General features: G+C 34.3%; 1 protein-coding gene across 1 annotated transcript in view; it reads left to right on the plus strand.

Moving 5' to 3' along the window:
- Window positions 1-26,344, plus strand: part of CC2D2B (coiled-coil and C2 domain containing 2B) — a 128,238-nt gene that overhangs the window by 85,561 nt on the left and 16,333 nt on the right. Inside the window, 8 exon segments of the mRNA XM_051973820.1 lie at window positions 6,518-6,618; window positions 7,947-8,079; window positions 13,778-13,874; window positions 14,572-14,670; window positions 15,891-16,073; window positions 16,336-16,539; window positions 18,527-18,616; window positions 25,192-25,305. Coding sequence (XP_051829780.1) covers window positions 6,518-6,618; window positions 7,947-8,079; window positions 13,778-13,874; window positions 14,572-14,670; window positions 15,891-16,073; window positions 16,336-16,539; window positions 18,527-18,616; window positions 25,192-25,305 — 1,021 coding nt within the window.

A 26,344-nucleotide genomic window follows, 5' to 3' on the forward strand; every position in this document is an offset into this window, starting at 1 on the left:
AGTACAAATTAGGAATATATTAGATAATCTCATAAATACAGTAAAAAGAAACTCTCCTATTTAAATTAGCTATAGGCAGCCTCTGTGAGTGGAAATGCTGGCGATTAGAATATACAAATAACCCCATCTGTTTCCTTGCACTGAATGGTTTGGCAGTCTTCCTCCTTGAAGTGTTATTATTTAGGAGGTATACTAATGTAACAAGCAAACTATTTTTATTGTAAGTACAAGGTCATCTATACAAGCTTCTTTACTAATCTTTGCCCTGAATAATAAATTGTACATATAGGAGATATAGTCCTATATTTGATTTTCTAAGTATCTTTAATTATTAGAAGTAAAATTCAAATTGCTGGGGAAAATGTACAATAGAATCAATAACCTATTTTCCTAAATGTAACTTGGACTTCTCGTATCTCTTCCCATGTTCCACTTTGCTACAGCCCACTTCATCCTTAAGTGATTTTTGCTAATTCATAATTTTTGGCTATCTAGCTAAATATTATATGAGAAGGCATGGAATGCCAATGTAGTAGAGGGCCACATTGTAAGAATAGAGTACTAATGGCAAAATAGGCATGGAATCTGGAATATCTATAAAAATTGAGGGCAGGTAAGAAAATTGAACTTGGAATATAAGATCTTTGAACCAGGGTAAGCCAGATATGATTAAAAAGAGATGGAAAGATTAAACACCAACATCTTGGTTGTCAGGGAACTTAAGAGGGTGAAAATGGATGAATTTAATTCATACACTACTGTGGGCAAAAATCCCTTAGAAGAAATGGAATATCTTCACAGTAACACAAATCAATGCTCCAATAATTGATGCCAAAGAGGGCAAAATCAATCATTTCTATGAAGACCTATAATATCTTCTAGAAATAACCAAAAATATGTCACATTCATCATAAGGGATTGGAAATAAAAAATAATAATAACTGGAATAGTGGGCCATTTTGGCCTTGGGGTACAAAATGAAGCAGACAGAGATTAATAAGTTTTGTAAAGAAAACTTTGTGATTTTAACAATTTTTTTCCAATTCAAAAGGCTATTCTATACATGGACATCACCAAATAGTTGATATGAAAATCAGGCTGAATATATAGCTTTCAACCAAAGATGGAGAAACTTCATATGCAGTTAATACAAAATCTGTGGCTCCAGTCATCAGCTTCTTATTGCAAAAGTCAGGCTTAAAATGAAGAAAGTAGGGAAAAATCACCAGAACACAAAAATATTGCCTAAATAACATTCCTTATGAAAAAGAAGTAGAAGTGATCGATTTAAGGGATCAATTCTAGAAGATAACAGTGGCTGAAGAGCTGTGGATAGAGGTTTACAATAATGTACAGGAGGCAGCAACAAAAAACTTTCCAAAGAAAAAGAAAAACCAGAAATTAAACTGACTACCTGATGTGGTTTTATAAATAGCTGGGCAAAGAAAGCAAAGGAGAAAGGGAAAGATAGACCCAATGCATAATTCTAAAGGATAACAAGAAGATTTTCTTAAATGAGCAATGCAAAAAAAAAAAAGAAGAAGAAGGAAACAATAGAATGGGAAAGATGAGATCTCTGAGGAAATTAGAGATATTAAGGAAACATTTCACGTAAAAATGGGCATGATAAAAAGATAAAAATGGTAGAGATTTCACAGAAGTAGAAGAAATTGAGAAGAGGTGGCAAGAATACACCAAAGAACTATATAAGAAAGCTCTTAACATCACTGATAACTGTGATGATACTATAGATCTAAAGCCAGACATCTTCGAGAATGAAGTTAAGTGGACCTTAGAAAGCATTGCTAATAATACTAGTGTAGGTAATGTAATTTGGAAAATTACAAATTTGGAAAACTTGACAGTGGCCACTGGATGGCAAAAAGTCAGTTTATGTCTCAAACAAGCAATGTCAAAGAATGTTTACATATCAAATAATTATACTCATTTCACATACCAACAAGGCTGAGCTTAAGATTCTGCAAAATACTTGTGCAAATGTGAATTAAGAATTAATAGAAGAACATACTAGTTTTCAAAAAGGGATCTAGAGACTAAATTGTCAACATTTGTTGGATTATGGAGAACCAAACAAGGGAGTTCCAGAAAACACCTACTTCTGCTTCATTAACTACACTAATGCTTTTGACTGTGTATATCACAACAAAATATTGGCAAGTCCTCAAAGAGGTGAGATTACCAGAGTAATCTGTATGCAGGTCAAGATTCAACAGTTAGAATTGAACATGGAACAACTGATTAGTTTAATATTGGAAAAGGTGTATGACAATCCTGTGTATTGTTACCTTAGGTTGTAGGAGTGTTGAGGCAAGACTTAAGTGGGTGAAAATGGATGAATTTAATTCATATACTACTATAGGCAAAAATCCCTTAGAAGAAATGGAGTAACGCTGATAATTTAGAGTTGCTTTCTATCTTTGGTTTGCACCTCATTCACCCAGCTATGACTCCAAGAAGCTGTAGCATATGTAGCATCCACAACCTGGTATACATTGGCAGACAGGCTAAATCAGGTTGAAGGTAACTGAAGGGTCTCAAAACTGTCAGCAAATTAGAGGGTTGTCTACTCCATGCATATGAAGACTTAACCTGGCAGAATAAGAGGATGAGAACAGTTTGTTCCAATAGCCATTAAGAAGCCATGAAGCTAAAGCAGGTGCTATGGAACATTTAGAACTTGCTTAGACATTAAAGGCACCAAGACACCCACTGCATCCTGAGCCATTGCCAATCATTATGACTTTTTTCTTGCCACTGGATTTTGATGACTCTGGAAGAGAGAGGCTGAAAACTTCACTCAACTGCCTTACCAAAATCCATTTTATGCATATCAAAAAGACATCACTTATATACTATTTTATTATTTTTACCTAACTCAAAGTCCTTTAGCAACAAGCAAGTGATGAAGCAGCAGGTGTGCATTCACTGGGAATTGTAGTCACAATCTGTGCACCTGTAGCTCAGGCCACAGGATTGTTTTCTCCCTGAACTGAAGCAGCAGTGGAATTCAACACTCCTCTGGATGTCTGATTAGCATTTTTAAAGGAATGCAGTGCTCATTTCCTGACATGAAGAAAGACTAGAAAAGGTACTTTAAAAATTGTCTGCTTTACGCAGTCCTGGCATGCTTTCCTTGATAGACAGGGGAATCCTACTCTGTGGTCAAAACTCAAAAAACGTACAAAAACTTTTGCAAAGATGATTCTACTCAACATCAGCATAAGGACCTTGCATGTGCTTACAGATAACATGAAGCCACGTGGACTTGAAGAGGAAATAGCTTCTTTTGAGGTATTTCATCCAAACAGCAACCCTGAGTAAAGAGTGGCAAATGAAGCCAAACTTACCAGAATCAGAGCTGGATATACATTTTTATGAAGTGGCTAAAATGATAAGGGGTGCCATGAAACTGGCAGAAGATTTACAATCCCAACTAATCAACAGGCTTGTATGCCACCATCATCAGTGCGTGTGACCTCATCATGTCAGACCCTGATAAGGTCAAAGAAAATTTTGTGAAGATCCAGAGAACTCCATCATCAGTGTGCCAAAAAAGGACAAGCTTGTCATTCTGGGTGAGGCTAATGCAAGAGTAGTCACAAATTATCAGACAGAGTCCTTGGAAGGAATGTAGTCAGAAACAGTCCCACCAGTGGTCACTAACTACTAAAAACTTGTGCATCTCTTGACCACTTCATCACTGATTCACCAACACTGTCTTCTGTTTACCTAAATAAAATAAAACTTTTTGAGTGCCCCCTCACAGCAAACATTGGCATTTAGTAGATATGTCATTGTAAGGAGAAGAGACAGGATATGAAAGTGGAAAAGGTGATGTGTGGTGCAGAGTATTAGACTGAAAACCAAACTGAAGATCTCAGAATTGTAGTGATAACCTCATTGTTGTATACATGTGGAACCTGGACAGTATAACAGCACCATACTAGGAAATGAAATGTTTCCATTTAAATTGGCTTAGAAAGATTCCAAAGATCATCCGGCAAGATAAGGTACTGGACATTAGGATCCTTTTTTGAATTGAATTGTCAAGCATTCAAATTCTGCTGAAGGTAACACAACTCCAATGGCTGGCCACGTTGTTTGAATGTCAAATGTACATTATATTTTACAGAGAACTCTCTCACAAGGCAAGTGCTCACATGGAACACTTCTGAAGAACTTTGAAATCAATTGTGAGTCACAAGAAACACTGGCACAGGACCACCCAGTATGACATGCCCAAATCAAAAAAAGGCTTTGTGCTCTATAAGGGAAGCAGAATTTCAATAGCTCAAAAGAACCACGAGAGGCACAGATTTAGAGATCTAAATGTTCATATGGATCATATGTACCCAACCTGTGGCAAAGCCTTCTAAGCTCCTGTTGGTCTGATCAGCCACAGTTGGACGCATAGTATTTTGACCCCCAACATGTTGATGTTATTTGGCCCTCTTTGAGAATGAAGGAAAACAACTGACCAATCAATATTATCACCTATTTATTTAACTTACATAAACACACACACACACACACACACACACACACCCAATAAAGCCAGCAGAAAAATGTTGAAATTTGTGGGTTGAAAAAAGATAGCACAAGAACTGGCTTGAAGTTTAATACTAAAAACATCTTTAAAATCTTGGCAACAAGTTCCATTACTTCTTGGTAAATAGAGGGAGAAGAAATAGAAATAATGGCCGGTTTTATATTCTTGGGCTCAAAGATCACTACTGACAGTAACTATTATACTATTATGAAACTAAAAACAAAAACAAAAAAAGTTCCTTGGAAGGAAAACATACTAAGAAGCAGAAATATTACCTTGGTCCATGAAATGAAAGCTGTGCTTTTTCCACTAACAATGATTGCTCTGAGAGTTGGATCGTAATGAAAGCTGAGTACCAAATAATTAATATTTTGAAATTGTGGTGCTGGAGAAGACTTTGGAGAGTCCCTTGAATAGCTAGGAGATCAAATCAGTCAATACTTTAAAGAAATTAATTCAATTATTGTTCTGTAAGAAATGACCAGCAGGATGAATACAGAGAGGCTTGGAGAGACTTACATGAACTGATGCTAAGTGAAATGAGCAGAACCAGGAGATCACTTTACACTTCGACAACGATATTGTATGAGGATGTATTCTGATGGAAGTGGATTTCTTTGACAAAGACTCAGTTTCAATTGATAAATGATGGTCAGAAGCAGCTACACCCAAAGAAAGAACACTGGGAAACGAATGTGAACTATTTGCATTTTTGTTTTTCTTTCCAAGTTGTTTTTACCTTCTGAATCCAATTCTCCCTGTGCAACAAGAGAACTGCTCAGTTCTGCAAACATATATTGTATCTAGGATATACTGCAACTTGTCTAACATATATAGGACTGCTTGCCATCTAGGGGAGGGGGTGGAGGGAGGGAGGGGAAAAATCGGAACAGAAGCGAGTGCAAGGGATAATGTTGTAAAAAAATTACCCTGGCATGGATTCTGTCAATATAAAGTTATTATAAAATAAAATTAAATATTAAAAAAAAAAGAAATTAATTCAGACTATTCACTAAAAGGTCAAATACTGAATCTGAAGCTTGAATTTTTTGACCACCTAATGAGAAGACAGGACTCACTGGAAAAGACTGATGTTGGGAAAGTTGAAAGGGGAATAGCAGAAGATGAGATGGATAGTGTCATGGAAGCAAAAAACATAAGCTTGGACAGATTTGGGAGATAATGGGAGGATGGAAGGGCCTAGTATTCCCATAGTTCATGGGATTTTGAAGAGTCAAAACAAAGAAAACTGAAGTTTGAGTAATTTGAGGTAGTTAAAAGCAAAACAGGCTTTTGGAATTAAGGTACTAGAAAATAATCTATTTAAAGTCTAAACCAGCACCATAGATTCTAAAACCTCTTCCTTATTCCTAGAAGGCTAAAGATAAGAACCACTTTATTTGGCTTTGAAACAACAATGGTGTCTTAAGTTATTCAAGTACTGTTCTGAGTCAGTGAAAGTCTTAGATTTTTTTTTTATTGGGTTCCACAGAAACAAACTCGAATTATCTACTTCTGTTCATTTAAAATAAAAAAGAAGCATGAATTCAGAGAAATATATAAAATCATCATCATCATTACTAGCATTTATCCAGCACTTGCTAGTTTACAAAATATTTTACATATATTAGCTCATTTGATCCTCACAACACCTTGAGAAGTAGGTGCTGTAATTATACTTTTTTTTGAGGTAAGAAATCTGAGATTCAGAGGGGTTAAGTGACTTGGTGACCCAGCTAGTGAGTGTTTGAGCAGCATTTAAAAATAGGTTTTCTTGATTATATGTTCTGCCCTCTATCCACTATACCCACTGGCTGCTTGACCATGTAGTAACTACAACTAACTTTCTACTATTATCTTTGAAAGCACAGATAGGAACCCAACAATTGCTAAAAATTATTCGAAATATATGTATCTTTACTGTTTTTTTTTTTTTTTTCCCTAAAGGACCTTGGATATACCCACATATGTACTTTCTTCTATATCTCGGGTCAGACATAAAGAATCAAGCAAGTCAGTTGCCACAGTGGAGCTCATAAATGAGATAAGTACTGAATATTTCAGGAACAAGTAATATAGAAAACATTAATATAGAAAATACTGCTTAGAACAGGGAGAAGTGAGGGAGAAGTTTTGCAGAGGAAATTAATGAGTTGATCCTTGAAGGAAAAGCAAGATTTATGAGATGAGATGGAAATACATTCTATGTGGAAGATGTACAAATATTGAAGACTAAATATTGATTTTGGGAAATAGCTAGTGATACAATTTAGCCTAAACATATTATATAAAGAGCAATAATATTGAGGTAAAATTGCAAAGTTAGGGTGGTGACTTATTTATTTAAATGCCAGATGGAAGGTTTTATATTTCATCCTATAGGCAGTAAGGAACCACTCTAAGCTTTTCAGTAGGAAGATATTAGTACCCTAAAAAGATCTATTACGTTAGATCATTATCTTTCAAGATTAATCTTTCAGAGGATAGAAGATGAATTAAGGAGGTCAGAGATTGAAGGCAGGAAGAGTAATTAAGGCAGTAAGAGGCCATTAGAATAGTCCTGGAAAGAAGTGATGAGGATCTGAAATATTGTTGTGCTCGAATGAGTAGATAGTACAAGAGTGCAGGTGCAAGAGGTATTATGGAGAGCCAATTAAAAAATGGCCACAAGGAAAAAAAGAATCAAGTGTGACTCCAGAAAAGAAAGTGAGAAAGCCTACATAACTTAGTAGTTTGGAGAAGAGTTGGATTTAAGGGAGACCACCACAGCTTTCATTGCGGACACTGAATTTGATTTAATTACAGTACATCAACATAGTTAATTCAGCAGATATTTAGTGAGGCTGAACTGGAATTAAAAGACAGAGCAGGGCTGGATAAAATAACTTTGAGTCATCTGTGTATAACTGTTTTCAAGGGTATAGAAAAGATCAATGAATGAAAGTGTGTGTTGAAAGATGTAGACCTAGGAAAGCTTATCCTAAGAGATTTTATATTATAATTTATCAAAGAAGAGAGGATGATTTAGAGAGAGTAATTTTTTTAAAGGGACCTTTAAAGTCTGGGGAAGGAGATGTGATGGATAGTATCAAAAACTACAAGAAGATCAAATGAATAAGGACTGGGAAAATAATAGATTTATAAATTAAGAAATCTAGGGAAATCTTTGAGAGAGCAACTTGAATAAAGTCGGGTTAAAAGCCGACTTTCAAGGGGTTGGAAAATAAGTGGGTAGTGAAGTACTGACAATTAAGGACAGTCCTTGCAAAATGCCTTATCAAGTTGCCAGCAGTAACCAAGTAACTACTTTTCTTGCCTTGTTGCCTTTGCAATTATGTACCCAAAATAGTTTCCTTAAAAATCTTACAAAATCTAGTCAGTATTTATTATATATTTTAGGATGCCGTACGCCCTTTTGTAGAAGTTTCTTTTCAGCACACTGTTTATCAAACTGATACTGCCAATGGATCTCATCCATGTTGGAATGAAGAAATTACAATAGATTTTAAGTAAGTTAGAAATTATCTTTTCTAATATTTGGCCCACTGCCCTCACCTTCATTCCTCAATCAAAACAAAATCAAAACTATATACCATTTATTGAAAATGAAAAATATTTTGGTTATGTTTAATTTTTTTTTAATTGACATACTTCAGTTATTAGACTGTTTGAACTTTCTCAGGTAACTTTGGGTATGATTTTTACTCTTAATATAAAGCCAACATAGAAAAAAGTACTTTTAATAAAAAATGCAGTTAATATGTTGAGCTTGAACAAAGAAGCATATCCCCCTAACTGCTTATCCTTGTCCTAGATATTATTTGTGAAGTGCTTAACACAGTGACTGCTATATGGTAGTCCCTTACTCAAAGCATATTACTACCCCTTTACTTCCAACCTAAGGGACATATAATAGAATGCAATAAATGTAACCTAATGTGACAAACATTTATTAAATGCCTTAAATGCTGATCATGTGGATCACTGAAACAGACCCAGCCTTCAAGAAGCTTGCTTTCTACTCCAGACACTGGCAAGGGGAGAAGAGGTTTTTGTTTGTTTGTTTGTTTTAATTGGAATAGGGGCTGTAGAGGAAAAATTCCTTTTGCCTCTGCCTGTCAGCAGCTATTCACCCAGTTTGTCTTGAGTAAGCTTTGGAGATGGAATTCAAGTCTAAGACTTCCTGATTTCTAACACTCTACTCACTCTCAAGTATACACACACACACACACACACACACACACACACAGACATACATAAGATAATTTGTGGAGGAAATGAGCTTGAATATGTGGAGAAATGAGAGATGTACCATTTAAACCTGGAAGAAAACTCATAATTCTGAGAAATGACATTGAAGAGGGAGGTCACAGGAAGTGAGAGGTGTAGGAATGCATGGAAAGGAGAGATGTTATAATGTTAGGAAACATAATAGCATGAGTGCTTGAAAAGAAGTAAAATAAAATAGGGCAGGAAAGAAAGGTACAAGCCAGATTGGAAAACTCTAAATGTCTGACGCTATTTTATCCTAGAAGCAGTAAGAAATCACTAAAGGTGTGTGTAGGAAATGGATGAATAAGACTTCCCTAGGGTCATAGTTTTGTCAGATACACTGAAAATGGATTTGATAGGGGAGAGTCTAGAACTAGGGAGACCAGTTAAAATAATAAGGGCAAGTGACTGTGAGTAGAGAAGAAGAGATATTTGGAAGAGACATGAAGTCAAATTAGCAAGACAATGGACAAAAACAGTATTGGAATGGACATGGAGCTAAGGCATTTCATTTTTAAATGATCACTGGTCTAATAAGATCTTGGCAGTATATATGTAGGGCCAAAGCTCTTCTGCTTAGCATTTTTAAATCCAGGTGGACACCAAAGGTGGATAAGCAGCCCTGAAAGTAGAGATGCTAATCCTCCTGAATACCTATATACCTCCTTCCTAAGTTGATAGCAGTGTGAATGAAAATTAGGAAACAGATGTAAGAGACATAATAGAATGAATGAGACTGACATTTCCAGTTCTGATGGTCTCAGTTTTGGTGCCCAAATTCCCAAGTAAGATTCCTGGTTACTGACACACAATGATTGATTTGTCTTGGGGGGAGAATTAGAAGACTCTTTACCCGACATTATCACTTCTAAGCTTTTTCTCTATCACTATCACTTAGTAACCTCTTCTTAGGGTTCATTCAATCCATATTTATCACTGATCTGCAAAACCTTGTGATCCAAATTTTTTTACCTCCTTTCCCCCTTCTCTGTTTCACAACACAGCAAGCCATCTGATAAAGGTTAAATATGTGCAATTCTTCTAAACATATTTCTATATTCATCATGCTGCATATGAATAATCAGATCAAAAAGAAAAAAAAAACTACAAGAAAAAAAAAACAACAGCAAAAAGGCAAAAATACTATGCTCTAATTCACATTCAGTCTGTGAATGCAAATGACATTTAACATCAAGTCTATTGAAAGTGCCTTGAATTACTTCATTGTTGAAAAGAGCCAAGTCCATCACAGTAGATCCTCACACAATCTTGTTGTTACTTTGTACAATGTTCTCTTAGTTCTGCTCACTTAGCATCAGTTCATGTTTTTCCAAACTTTTCTGAATTCAGCCTGTTCATTTCTTACAGAATAATAAGTATTCTGTAATAAATAAATAAATATTCCATTACATTAATATGCCATAACTTTTTTTAGCCATTCCTTAACTTGTGGTGTTCTCTTCTTTAAAATATAATGGTTTTCTCTGGGAGCAGGTTTCTTAGGGAGATTTTCTGGAGGCAGCCTTAGTTTCAGTTAAAAGTAATAATTACTCCAAATACAGCCAGGTGTTAAAATACAGTCTTTTATTGTCTCTTCCAAAATCTTATCTCCTTCACTTGGGGCTCGGCTAGTTTTCTGGAGGCCTTCTCTCTCCTTGGTTCCAAGAGCTCTTGCCGCTCGTCCTTTGCCTCTGCTCCCTTCAGCCTCCAGTCAGCACAAAGGTGGAAAATGGAATGAATCTGAATCTGTCTTGCCTCCGAGAGAGAGCTTGTTTCGAACTGATCCCAACTGGCTCACTGAAGCTCTATTTATGCTGGGTGTAAAAGGTTGACTCCTCCTCTGAGGGAGGGATTAAGGGAGGTGTGAATTCACAAAGTTACAAAGTTAACTTTATGAATCTCCCATACTTGTGAACTCCAATGAGTACTTAAATACTTCTTGCTTATATGAGCTCTCTAAAGGTGTGAACACAAGCATTGTATCAATACCATTGAGTTAACACTAGGATTCTAACATCTCCCTTGAGTTATCATCTTGTTTCAAGTTGAGTTAACACTAGGATTCTAACATTAACAGATAGGCATCCACTCAGTTTCCAGTTTCTTGCCACTACAAAAATGGCTGCGACAAACATTCTTGCACATGTGGATACTTTTCCTCTTATGATCTCTTTGGGATATAAACCCAGTTACAGAGACTGACAGATCAAAGATGGTATGCACAGTTTTATAACCCTTTGGGCATAGTTCTAAATTGTTTTTCAAAATGATTGGATCTTTTCACAGTTCTACCAACAATGCATTAGTGTCCCACATCCATCATTAATCTTTTCCTGTCATCTTAGCCAATCTGAGAGGTTTGCCATAGTACCTCAGAGTTGTCTTAATTTGCCTTTCTCTAATCAATAGTGATTTAGAGCATTTTTTCATATGACTTTAATTTATCATCTGAAAATTGTTTGTTTATATACCAACTGGGAAATGGCTTATATTATAAATTTGAGTCAATTCTACACATATTTTAGAAATGAAGCCTTTATTAAATAATATACTTGACTCCACTCTCACCATCTCCCCAAATCTGTTGCCAGATCTCTTAAGAAACATCTCGTGGGACACAGTTGTGAGGGATGTAGAAGACCCTTACCCAAAATGATTACTCAGAGATCATTCAAAATAGAAAGCAGAAAAGGTTATTATTAAACCTCCAGAGGATAAGCTGTTCTAACACAAGATAAGGGAAAGAGAAAGCTTGTGGTAGGAGAGCTAAAGAAGTAGTAAAGATACACAGCTTTTATACAAGAGATTCATCACAAGTAAGAGAGCATTGAGAAGGGGAGAGGGAGGCATCTAATTGTTTGTTGCTATCCAGAGAGATTGGAATGGAAGGTTTCTGCTTCCCCAAAATCACCTGATTTCTAGGAAATAGAAAATCAGGCCTTCAGGCTTCATATGTAACTGGCCAAGGCTCAAGTAAATATGGGCCTGCACATATTACACAGGTCACAGGGGAAACACAGAAACAGAAATAATGAAAATAAAATACAGAAAAAGAATTCACATATTCCTGTAAGTTCTTCATCTTATCTCTCTATTCCACACACAGTCACTAAACTAACTCCCTTTGGCCATAAGATTTGCCTTATTCATGGGTCATTGAAAAAATGATCAAAGGAAGAAGCCTCATATCTGAGATTTCAAGAATAAGATTGTAAAAAAAAGATAAAACAAAAGGAAAAATATTGTGTCTAGACTCTATAGACAAGGACAATAAAAACTAGGAGTGGTATGAGGAACATGATCCCTTCCTCATTGATGGGTATTTCAAAAGAAGCCACATCTCAAACATTAATCCCATCTCATTTTTCTGCGTGTTGATTCTCAGTCATTTTGGCTCTCCATACACTGATCCCTTATCACTGCAGAAAATGGTCTTGGCTGTTTCTCTAAAACTAACAGCACAGTATCTGACTCCCAGAGTAACTCACTTATGTGACTGAGAGGGAGATAGAGTTCAGCTGTTTCATGTTCTTTTCTCCATTCCAAAATGAGAAACAAGAAGTTTTTTTCCTGAAGACAAATAAAAAGGAAACAAGAACTTAAGGCCAATACATCTAATTGAAGATCTTGTCCATCCCTGTTCTTTCCTGGGGCTTCTCTTTCACTATTAGTGTATCTCTCAAATTTTCCTTGAGTGAAAAAAAAAAAAGAGCAATCATAAGTCAAATTGCTGGAGGGAAAGGATAGAGAAGCTATCATCACAGACTTTAAATTTCTTTTTTTCCAAATCAATATCACATCCTTATCTCCCCAGGGAAAATATTAACAATTCAACTAATTATAAGGACAATGTATGAGGCAGCAGGATTTTTATCAGATGAGTAAAATATGCTGTTGATGTTGTTTGAGTGGTCTAGATTCCTGGTGGTCTAGAGGTTAGTGGCTATAAGAGTTGTTAAGAATACCCTTTAAATCGGCCACAGGTTTTAGGAGTAAAAGAATTCACTCATTCCCAAATTATGAGTTGCAAAATGAAAGTTCATTGTTAGGTAGAAATCAGTTTACCAAGAGACTGACTTCTATAGTGACAGATCTATTGCAAAATAGAGTTTTGCACTGAGAATGCAGTTCTTAGTAGATAGAAGGTCCTGGCAGCTGAGTGAGCTACCAAGGTCCATCTGCAAAAGACCTTTGTTGATGGAAGCTATTGGGTGTCCTGGTTGGGGCTGGGACAGCCCAAACAAGTCAGACCAGTGGGGGCTGGGATAGCCCAAGCAGGTCAGACCCAGTGGGGGCTGGGACAGCCCAGATCTCCTATTGGAATTAACACTTCAAAGGGTTGCTTTTTGACCAGGATTTCTAATTAAATCAAAGGCTCTGGCATCCTGGAAAGATAACTTATCTAGGAGGATATGCCTTCCCCAGGTGGGGCTGAGAATCAGAAAGGGATCACAGATCAATAGGAAATAAAGTTTTTTAAAGGGACCACTATAGATCATTTCTAGCAACAGGATCTGAAGCTAGTGGAAGAAATAACATTTGTACCTGAAGGATGGATAGAATGTCATCAAGTAAAGATTGAGTGGAGAGTATGGAAAAAAGGATGACATTTAGTACTAGGACACAAAGCATGGTGAGGGGTAACAGGTCAATTTGGCTGCAGCTCTTCTGCTTAGCATTTTTTAAATTGTTACTTTTTTCATAAAAAGAATGTTATATGGCATAAAGATGCCACAGACTACAAATGATACAGCTTCTGTTTCCTGTTGAGTTTAAAGCATTGAGTTCTTTACTCAACTAACATATTCCCTGCAATAAAGATAAATGGATACTTAATATCATCCATTATGAATGATTTTCTTTAAAAAAAAAAAAAAAGGCATTTTTAAGAGGAAAAAAGTTAAAATATGCTATTCTTTTTTTTTTTTTTTTTAGTTCACCAGGACATGATTACAGCTTCTCAAATTTATCTAAAATAAAAGACAATATATATGTCAACATCTTTGATGAAACTGTGATTGAAAAACATGAGGTAAGGTATAACACTAATAATACTAGTGAATTTTAAGATAATTTCTAAGGAAAGCAGTCTGAATAAAAACTATTGGCCCTATGTCTTCTCTAACACATCCTTTTCCCTTTTATTTCTTCTCTGTGTCTCCCTTCCTGGTGCCTCACACAATCTGATAATTTTTCTTCTTGTCATCTTTGGTATTTAACTTCTTCCTCTTTAATAAACTGCTAACTGGCAAAAAGCCTAGTGCTAGTGTGCCTGAAAGCAGGCTGCTAGGCAGGATAAAGCTCCATGTATCTGGAGATAACAAAGTAAACCCACCGCCAGCTTGGGGCTGAACATTCACATAGCAGACACACCATTAAGAAAGCAAGGAGCTGTAGGCTTGTATACCTTGATCATTTCTAGACTGAATACTAAAAAACAATACTTTTATACACTTCTCTTCCAACTGTATAAGGTCTTTGTGGGAGTTATCCCTATACAAATTGAATACATCTTCACTAAGGATAGCAGGAAAAACAAGCTTTCATGCATTCAGCAGTGGGCCACATATTAAATAATCCACAATCCAAGATAAATTTAATAACCAAGTGTAATGTATTTTTTAATGTAGAATGGTCAAATCATTGTCAAGTATTGGCAGAACTGGTGAATTACATAGCCAAAAATATTATATAAATGAATGTATAATCGTAATTATTTTTCTTATTAGGATCATTGTTTCAAGAGCTGCAGTGGTCATTCATATATAAGAAAAAATTGGCTTGGATCAGTTATTTTCCCTTTCTCAGCTCTTCTGCAACAACCAAAGGTATTAACAAAAAATTATTAGACTAAAAGTACTAAATTTTACTTGAGAAAAATACATCTTTCTTTTTAAAAAAAAATTTCACTTCAGCTTTCTGATCAATAGATTTGAAGGAGGCTAAGATGACAGGAACATGCTTAGGAAGGACATCTCTATATGGACACAGTTTGAAGTATTTAGTTCTTTTACAGATAAGAGGCAACAATAAAGAATTTTCTCCTTTATGGGTTTTTGAAGGATCTATTTCAGGGTTAGGTTAAGAAATTTAACACTAATGGAGAAACAGAAATAATTCTGATTATAAATAATTCCTCTCTACAAGTATTATTCACTAGGAAAGCAGTCAGTATCAGACCAATCATCAATTATTTTAATTGATTAGTATATTCTCTCTGGTCTGATTCTTATTAACAGCTTTTTTAGTATCGTGGAATACAGAGTCACTATCCCATTTAACTTCACACCTCTGCTAAGTGAAAAATCACAGGAGAAGGTGCAACATTGTAGCAGAGGACTCCAAAAAACATTGGCACAATATCTATTTCCCAATCCCCAGGCTACTATTTAATATTTCCCTTACTCTGTCTTAAGGAACTGTCCAGTCATCCCTGGAAGCCTCATTCCCTAAAAGTATCCATCTGATTTATCCCATTCCAGAATTCCATCCAGTTGCCAGCATCACAAGAATTTGCTTTCTTAACATTCTCCCTGAAACCAAACCCTCTTCAGTCCCATTGCTGCACTTCTAGCTTCCAAACCATCAAAGCACCTCTATATGCCTGCTTTTGTGGGTTCTCACAACAACCCTTTGAGACAGGTGGTTATAAATCTTATTTTACAGATAAGAAAATGAAGTTTGCAGCGTTTAGGTGACTTAATATATTCAAGTCTCAAAGTGACATAATCAGGGCATATACCCAGATATAGTCCTCTTTCTCTTTCTATTATACAGGCTTCCCATCTCTTCCTTTTTTTTTTTTTTTTTTAAAACTTTTGCTTTACTCTAGGTCATTAAGAGGCCAGCAGGCAAGAGAAGAGTAGCTCTAAGAAGTTCTTCTTCTGTGAGGAGGGAGAAAGCCATTTTCTAAGTATGGAGGGGGCACAGCCTTTTAGGGCTGCTATGCAAATATGTAAGCCTGCTCCTCCTCAAGCAGAGGACAGATTGAGCTTCTATAGTAGTTGATCACAACATCTGTTAGAGGATATGTTTGGTATTCTTTCAGATCAGTGGAACTTTTCAAGTAAATATTCCACCACTTTTGCTTGGATACACTTGGAGTAAGACATATGTCTCACCTAAAGAAGATTACAAAGGGCAGAATTTAAAAGAATGTACCTTTTTAAACATTTTTGCTACTATTGAGCCTCAAATATCATCTGTCATCAGTAATACAGAATCTGATAAGGTTGGTTATTCAAACAGTTATTTTATCTTCAAAAAGGGTGGAAGAGATATGCATATTAATTATTTGTAAATTTGTTCTAAAAATATAATTATACATCTAGCAATTAACCTTATATCATACAAATAAATAATAACCCTAGCTTAACCTTTTGCTTTTTGACATTTTCTTTTGAGAATGATTTTGGAAGTGATTAATATCTAAGATACGGTATGAAATTATACTTATAAAATAAATTATACTTATATTATAAATATGATTATAGTTTACAGATGAACCAGATATAACGCTTTTGCAGAGAGCACAGATTTTCAGAAAAAATTGTGAGGCGATGTTTCCAAACAGAAGAATTATTACAACCGTTTTCAATGACGAAGGGACAAATATCTTAGTTACAAGATATATCAGGGCACTAAATCCACCTAAGCAACTACTGGATTTGTTTCTCAGTGATTCTAATGCAACACTTGTAAGTGTTATATTTTTAAAATACAAAATTTCCATAGTTTTGCTGCTATAATAGCTATGTCCTCAAGCAGACAATCAAATAAGCAATAAAAATTATTAAATGCTTACTATGTACCAGGCCCTGGGCTTTGTACTGTGACAAATGACAAAAAAGGTACCTTTCTTCAAGGAATATACATTTGATCAGAGATGATATGGACATACGTAATTATATGCAAATTATATACAAAATAAACACAAGGCACTGGCAGCAAGGAGAATAAAGGAGGATTGATGTAAAAAGTAGTGCTTGAATTGAACTATGAAGGAAACTAGGAAGTCTTAAGGGACATTAGTGAGGAGGAAGTGCTTTTGAGGAATAAGGGACAATATTGAAAATCTAGGAATGGAAAATGGAATGTCTTGTGTTAGAGGCAACAAGAAAGCCAATTTTGGCTAAATTCTAGTTCTTGAAAAGGCAGATAGGAACCAGATTATGAAGGACTTTAAATGCAAGCAGAGGAATTTGCATCTGATCATAGAAGCACAAAGAATCACTCAAGTTTACTGTGTAGGAAAGTGGCATGGTCAGTATACATTTTCAGGAATATTGGCAACAGTGTGAGAGATGGATTAGAGAGAAGAGAGATCTGAACAGAGGCATCAATGGTTATTGCAATAGTTTAGTTGAGGGAGATGAGTGTGATGGCCAAATGAAAGAGATGGATGATTAAGATAAATGTCATAGAAGATAATAAGAATTGGCAACTAATTGGATACATAGGGTGAAGGAGAATGATGATTCCAAGGTTGTGAATCTGGCTGACCAGCTTAGCAGGGCTCTTGACAGGAAATAAAGAAGTTCAGAAGTAGAGTTCATTTTGGTGGAAAGATGAATTTTACTTGAGATGCCTATGCAACATCCACATGTCTAAATAGATGATAATTGGGACTACAGTTCGAGAGAGCGATAAACATATATGGAGATAGAGAATTCATGTGGTTTGATAGTTACCATGAAAGTGCTGAGAGGAAGAAAACAGTCCAGGAAAGCTTTGGGATATGCTTATAGCTAGAGGAAAGGCTATGATGGTGAATCAGCAAAAGAGGCTGAGGAGTTCCCATATGAAAGAGGAGAACAAGAGCAGTCAGTCTCACAGTAGCCTAGAGAAGAGAACATCAAGGAGAAGAGAGTGCTTAACAGTGTCAAAGGCTTCAGAAAAGTCACAAAGGTTTAATTTAATTTAATTTATTAGATCTGACATGTAAGAAATCCTTGGCAACTTTAGAGGGAACAGCTTCAGCTTAAGGAGCATGAAGGAAGCTATACTAAATAATGTTGGGATGGATCCATATCCAAAAAGAGGATGGGGAAGGAAAGAGTAGAGATGGTATCTTCTAGAAGTTTTCTAGAATTTCTCCTCTCAGAATCTACAATGAATATGATACATATGTGTCCTTGAGGAAAATGGGGAGGAGGAAATTTTTCATTAGATTTTTATTTATTCCTAATTAGAATTAAAAATGGCTTTTTTTTTTTTTACAGTAGCAGTCTGAAAGGCCACAGGCTCTTATATCTCCACGTCACTTTAGATGGCATAGAAAGTTTTCCTTTTATTACCAAACTAAACTGAGGTCTAGTCCCTGAAAGCCAATATATTGACAGATAAATCTTGAAATGGTATTTGTGCCGGCAGAAAATAATGGGTATGAAGCAGTTTCATATCTCATTACTCTTTATTTGCATAATGGAGGAATTATACACTACCCTCTGATATTCCTCATTAAATACTCATTTCTTTTGGGGTACAAACTAACAGAATGTCACATTTTCTAACACAGGATGTAGAAAAATGGATTTAATATCTTCATGATATATTAAATGAAAGCTTAAAATCTTTGCACTTGTTTTAATAGATAAATTTTATATTATATGAGATTTAATAACTGGTCTATTTAATATATATAATTTTCAATTACATATAATATTTGTAATATTATACTTATAGGACATCATTGCTCGATTTGTGTCTTTAATTCCTTGCTTATCGGATACACTGAATGAAAATGACGGTTTTGATATTTGGATGTCACCAGAGGTAATAAGCAGTACATTTCAACTTAATTAAAATTTGTATAAACATTTGCTAAATATTCACACATTTCATATGAATGTATGTGAAGAATTTGTGATTTTTGTGAACATAGTGGGCTCTCTCCACCAAAGCAGATCACAATTCCTTTATGACATAATAAATTCTAAGCTGTTACCTAAGTACAGTGAGAGGTTAAGTGATTTGTATAAGGTTACACAACCATTAAGTGTCAGAGGTGGATTTCAACCCAGAGTTTCCTAATTCCTGATTCTGTGCTCAATACTCTATCCAATATATTCTGTCTCTTTGTCTCTGTCTCTCCCTACCTTCTTTCTTCTTTCTCTCTCCCTCTCTCTTTTTCTCTCTCTCTTCTCTCTGCTCTCTTCCTCATTCTCTCTCTCTCTCTCTCTCTCTCTCACACACACACACACACACACACTCACACACACACACACACACACACACACACACACTCCTTTTTCTCTAAGGTATGTAGTATTTACTATTTGTCTTTTTTTTAAGAGCTATTTTATTGTGCTTATCTCATGTTCAGTGAAAATAAATATTCTATGGATAGAAATTTTTAGGTTTCTAATATCCTCTAGAAATCACTGGTTAAGAAGAATTAAAAGCTACTTGACAAATTGGCAATAGTAGCCAAAATCTTTTCAGTGCTCCAGATATTAGCATAACAACATAGAACCAAGCTCTGTGCTAATCTCTAAAGCCTGATACAAATGTTAATGATGATATGTGTTAATGATGATCTAAACCAGAATTTGGGATCCTAGAGTTCCTACATATTTTATTGGGAGAATAATTTTTTTATTAGAGCTTTTTATTTACAAAACATATGCATGGGCAATTTTTCAACACTGATCCTTTGCAAAATCTTCTGTTCCAAATTTGCTTCTCCTTCCCCCTGGATGGCAGGTACTCTAATACATGTTAAAATATATGTTAAATCCAATATATGTATAAATAGCCATACAGTTATCTTGCTGCACAAGAAAAATCGGATCTAGAAAAAAAAATGAAAAAGAAAACAAAAAATGCAAGCAAACAACAGAGTAAAAACGTTATGTTGTGGTCCACACTTAGTTCCCACAGTCCTCTCCCTGGGTGTAAATGGCTCTCTTCATTACTGAACAATTGGAACTGGTCTGAATCAATCTATTGTTGAAGAGAGCCATGTCCATCAGAATTGATCATCATATAATCTTCTTGTTACCATGTATAATGATCTCCTGGTTTTGCTCATTTCACTTAGCATCAGTTCATATAAGTCTCTCCAGGCCTCTCTGAAATCATTTTGTTGGTCATTTCTTACAGAACAATAACATTCCACAACATTGATATACCATAATTTATTCAGCCAGGGAGAATCATTTTTTATTAAGATAAATATAAGGTCACAGACTAAATACCTTTGAATCTGAGCCATTTTCTAATGGTGGTAAACTATAAACATGTGGTATGATTCCAAGCTCCAGGAGTCAAGATCCAATATGAACCAAATACCACATTCATTGTAATCTCTCCTAAGTCCTTACAAGTTAGCTAGATGAGGATCAACTAAGCTAGAAACAAAACACATTTTTTAAAAAAATTAAACACCAAAATAAATATTATGAAAATCAGATATCAACAAAATTGAAAGTAAAATAACCATTCAAGTAATGAATAAAACTAGAAATTGTTTTTCAAAAAAGCAACCAAATAGATAGACCATGACTTAATTTAAAAAAAAAAAAAACCCAGAGGAAAACCAAATAACCAGTATTAAAAAAATGAAAAAGGAGAATTTAAACAAATGAAGAAAAATGGAAATTACTAGAAACTATCAATATGATTCCATAGCTAGCATTTTAAATGAAATGAATGAATATCTACAAAATAAAATAAAATACTCAGATTAACTGAACAAAAAATGGAAAATTTAAACAACCCAAATTCAGAAAAAGAAATTGAACAAATGATTAATTAGCCCCTAGAGGAAAAAAATAGAATTTACAAGAGCATAAGATCAAGCATTCAAAGAAAAATTATAATACTTTATAAACTGAAAAATGGGAAAAGAAGAGATCATACCATATTTCCTCTATGACACAAATATGATGATGTTATCTGAATAAGGGAGAACCAAAACAGAGAAAGAAAACTATCTTCCATTTTTTTCCTATTGAACATTGATGCAAAAATTTTAAATAAAATATTAGCAAAGAAAATACAGCAACATATCAAAAATATTATACAATATGACTAGGTTAAATTTGTAAAAAGAACAAACAAAACAAAATAGGCTACACTATTAACAAGAACAATAAAAAGCATACCAGTAAATGCAGAAAAAGCTTTTTATAGGATACCCATTGTTATAAAAACAAAAACAAACTAGGAAACAGTAATAAATCGGGTTTTCCTTAATAAGGTATTTTTCCAAAATCAAAAGGCAGAATAATGTATAATAGAGATAAACTAAAGACCTTCAAAATTAGATCAAGGTTAAAGAAAGATGTCCATTATAACTATTAATATTTGATTTAACATTTGAAAAAAAAATTGAAAAATGAGAAAATAAACATAAACAAAGTAGAAACAAAATTACTGATTGAGTTCTCTAAATAAACCATAAAATCATCTGCAACAAAGTCAAAAGTTCATTGAAGAAATAACTGCAGCAAAATTGTGAGATATAAAATCCACAAATAATGTTAGCACTTTTGTTTTGCCCAAAAATCTTAGCCAGGAGATCCAGGATGAGAAATTCCATTTAAAATAACTATAGTGTTCTAAAGATTTAGAACTTGCTAGGACACACAGAAGAAATATATGAATTACTAAATTCTTTTGACAGAAATAAAAGACAGAAGTAAATAATGTTATATAATATAAATTATAAACCTACCTAAATAAATGTACTTGAATAAGTATCGTACTGATGCTGTTTGAATGGCCTAGATTAGTGGTTATAAGAGAATTGTTAAGAATCCCCTTTAAATCGGCCACTGGCTTTAGGAGTGAAAGAATTCACTCATTCCCAAATTATTAGTTGCAAAATGAAAGTTTTGTTAGATAGAAATCAGTTTACCAAGCGACTGACTTCTATAGTGGCAGATCTATTGGAAAATGGAGTTTTGCTCTGAGAATACAGTTCTCAGAGGACAGAAAGTCTTGGCAGCTGAGTGAGCTACCGAGGTCTATCTGCAAAAGACCTTCCTTGAAGGAAGCTATTATATTAGGTCTTAGTGGGGGCTGGGACAGCCCAAGCAAATCTGATCCAGTGGGGGCTAGGTCAACGCAAGCTGGCTCAATCTTACAAGCTGGGTTTCAGCTTGAGCTGGAATTTGAATAGAATTAAATGAGTTTCTTTAATTCAATAGGATTGGAATTCTTTTGCTCAGGATTGAACCAATCCCACCTAGATAACAGAATGAAACTGTCTTGTTTCCTCCCTGAGTGGGGTACCTCACTCATAATAAATAAATATATTAGCAAAGATTTAGAAATTGTCCAATTGGAGAATGGCTGAGAAAATTGTGGTATGGGAATGAAAGGAAATATTATCCTGTAACATATGATGAAACTGACAGTTTTAGAAAAAGCTGGGAAAATTTAATTGAACTGGATTCCGAGTGATGTAAATAGAACCAGGAGAACAATTTATACAGTAATAATATTGTAAAGACAAACCAACTTTGAAAGACTTAAGAATTAGGTCAATAATAACAAAATGAACAACCATAATTTCATAGTTTCGTTGATGAATCGTGCTACCCATCTCCTGGGGTAGAATGTTGACTTGGGGTATAAATGGAGATGTTTTGCGGATATAGCCAGTGCAAAAATTAATTTTGTTTTGAGTGTGCACATTTGTAACAATAGCTTTGGGTTTTTGTTGTTGTTGTTGTTTGTTTTTTAGTTTTCTCAGGGAAACAGTACTGAGAAGAAGAGAAAATAAAATTTTTAATTGAAAAATAAAAAAATTAAAATTAAAGACTAGTGTAGAACTATCTAATCAAATATCAGTACCAAATGATCACTACATATTACAGACATGAATACTTGGGCTTAAGGCATTGAAACTTGTTCAGTTGTTTTTCAATCATGTGACCCCATTTGGAATTTTCTTGGCAGATGAAGAAACTGAGGCAAACAGGATTTGTCCAAAGTCACACAACTAGTAAGTGTCTAATGCTGGATTTGAACTCAGGAAGATGAATCTTCCTGACTCCTGGCCCAACACTCCAATTCACTTATCTGCTCAGTCATTTACTGGAAGGTCAAATGGTGAAACTTTAAATAGTTTGAGCACATAATGAGAAGACAGGACTCACTGGAAAAGCCCTTGATGTTAGCAAAGATTGAAGGCAAAAGGAAGTTGAGAGGGAGAGATAATGTCATGGAATAAATGAATGGGAGGTTGGACAGACTGAGTGAGAGATAGTGGAGGATAGAAGGGCCTGGCATACTATGATCCGGGTGATCACAAAAAGTCATAAAAAAACTGAACAGTGAACAAGGTACTGTGCTAGAAGTTGTGGTTGCAAAGATAAAACAAAAATATTCCCTGCCCTCAGGGAGCTTGTGTTCTACTGAGGGAGTTACTTGTTATAACAAGTAAACATAAAAAGTCTATATATAATAATTTGAGGCAGAAGAAAGCATTAACAACTTGGAGGAGCAGAAAATTTCCAAATTGTAAGGGATATGAAACCCTCTGGAGGGACATATCCATAGCCAAAATTGTTTTATATTTTCAAGAATATTGCCTACATAAGTACACACCTTTTTAAATGAAAGTATGTAATTCATTCATACCAAATTTAACAAAAGTTAAGTTAAAATCATGAATTTGCTCTAAATGACAAGGATGAAGGATGAGGACAGTGAAAAAAATCATAGTTTGGCAATTTAACATTGATAACTTTGGAAAGAGTAGTTTTACTTTACTGATGAAAAAATGATTGAAAAGGGAATCAAGGATATATTGTTGCAAAACAGGGCTTTCTTGTCCCCAAATACTTGAGAGCTCAAGGGAAAAAATACTCTTTTTCTATGATAATGTTAAAATGTTTATCTATGATAAAGATGAAATATTCATTTTACAACAAAAATTGCTCTTGAAATCTGCTTATTTGGTGGCTATTTTGGAGAAAACTACATAAAATAATGTAAGGTCCTCAAATTCATATCTGACCCAGAAAGATAAAATGATTTTATTCATGAAAATACTGAACAATAAGCTATTTACTTGTTCAAATATTCTTATTAAAATACCTACATAACCCTGTGAAGCCAGATTTTTGTTATGTACTTCAACCTGTTAAACATGTTAAAACCAAATGAATGTAGAAGCATATCTGAAAATCCAGCTGTTTTTTATTGGGTCAGACATTAAAAGTGATTTGTAAAAAATATGTAAAACCAGTCTTCGATTTTTTATTTTAGCTATTTTTCATTAAAAAAAAAAATGTGGTTTTTCTTTTACATGTGATAAGACTATTATTGTCATTTTGGAATGAATTAATATTTTAAAATTTTATCAGTTTTAATTTCTAGCAATAAATATGAATAGATAAAACTAACATGAGTCCTCTAAGAATTTAAAGAGATCCTGAGACCAAATAGTTTGAGAACCACTGAAAGAAAAGAAAGTAAACATCTACTTAAAGCACCTACTAGAGATATCTAAAGAAGCAATTCACACTTTATTTTAAAGACCTATGTATTTCTAAATGTAAATTGATATCAGTTGATAAGGAAATAATTTGCCAAGGACAAGTCTGATACATTTGGTCTTGCTCCATTTGAACAAGAGGAGCTAATAGATTTATCTTGTAAATAATATGTTGAAAATGTAGAATTGAACCTAAAAATTTTGTGTTTAGCTATGAATAAGATTTATCAAACAAAGTGATAGAAATTTTGCTATTTTTGTTCAAAACATTTATGTAAAATAGGATTTTCTTTTGGAATTGTTATTTAAAAATCATTCTTGATTAATGATTAAAATAGAAATATAAGTAGCAATCTTATAATTGATACTACTTTGAGCCCCCAAAGTCTACCTATTATATTATAATTTTATTGTTTTGGTTATTTGTAGAAATTATAACAAATATTCAAAATTGTTAGCAATTTTATCAGTAAATATTTGTAGTGCTGAATGTTTTAGATTTCTATGCTTTAAAATTATGAATTCTTAATTGTATTTGAATACAATACAAACCCAGATAGTTGTTTGTATAGTAGGCTTAGTGAAAAGTATATGGGAGTGAATTATTTTTGGTTAAAAAGAAGTTTTGGGGGTAGAGTGTTATTCATTATTAAAGTTTAGAAACCACTGCCATAAGAACTGGCACATGAACTGAAAGTTTTTAATGAGGGAAGGAGTCTTAAGAGATAGCAATAAAGAGGGAGTATGGTAAAAATAATAAGTGGAAGTTGAAAATAATTTTCATATTTAACACTTGTAAAAATAATAATCTTAATAATGTGATGAGTGGGATTTGGGGAGAGTTTTGGCACATTCCTAATTACATGCTTGTACTCTTCTTCATTTTAATGTGCCTTAGCGTTGCATCAATTTAACTATTGGAAACAAAGAGGAACACGCAATACTTTTGTGTAACTACTTCCTGTATTTTGGAAAGAAAGCCTGGGTGTTATTGGGAACATCAACATTAGAAGTAAGTGTTAACTATTTTTAAATAGCATAGATGATTCAAAAACCTTATCAAATCCATTTCCAGCTCTTGGTGTAACAAATATCTCTTCTTTTCCCCCAGCTTTCTATTTCATTTTTCTTTAAGTAATTGTATGAGCTAAGAATTCTTGGTTATTTTTTGTTGTTGTTGTTCAAACCTGTTATTTCATTGTACAGTTAACTCCTGATAGAGAAAATCCCTCTCTCAATGAAAATTGGCAACTGTTTATGATTTGAAGGATTAGAGAATTCCCTTGGACTCTAGGGAGTTAGGACAGTGGGAATTTGCACAGGGTAACATGATTAATAGGTGTCAGAGGCAGCACTTAAATTAATTTCCAAGGCCAGCTCTGTATCAGTTATACTACACAGTCTCCATAGTTGATTGGCACTCTATTTTTGACTCAATATCTCTGCTTTAATTTAATCTGTTACTATTTATTTACATGTCTTATTTCTTTCAACCTTTGCCAAGAATAGCTTTATCCTGGTAATATAAAACTTGAGGATGATATCTCTGTCTAGCTGTGTAATCATAACTTCAATCATATCCAGCCTTCATCTTTCCAAGACAAAAGTTTAGCTATCCTGCTCTGAGGTAACATGGGATAGTGGGAAAAGTACCAAAGTCATAGTCTATGTTCAAATCCTGGCTTTAATACTTACTACACTTAATTTCCCAAAGCCTCATTTTCTTCCTCAGTGAAATTATTGTATTAGATTCCAAAGTTCCTTTCAATTCTAAATCTTATAAAACTTTTATAGCTTGATCATATCTGTGTTCAGGTATGGCAATCTTGTTATCAATCACTTTCTAATCCTTTTTTTTAAAAATTCTACTATAATTATAACTTTATTGCCTTCCTCTTCCATACTTCTATGTATCTGTGAAATTTTATGGACATGAGCAATTCCTCCACTGGGCTAGATCATAATACATGTACATGTTTTCATTTTGTATAATTGTCTGTGACTCCTTGTAAATCTTTGATCTCCTATATAACCTTGATAAGCTGGGAATC

Source organism: Antechinus flavipes, chromosome 2 (assembly GCF_016432865.1).
Source record: "Antechinus flavipes isolate AdamAnt ecotype Samford, QLD, Australia chromosome 2, AdamAnt_v2, whole genome shotgun sequence".
Classification (NCBI taxonomy): Eukaryota; Metazoa; Chordata; class Mammalia; order Dasyuromorphia; family Dasyuridae; genus Antechinus; species Antechinus flavipes.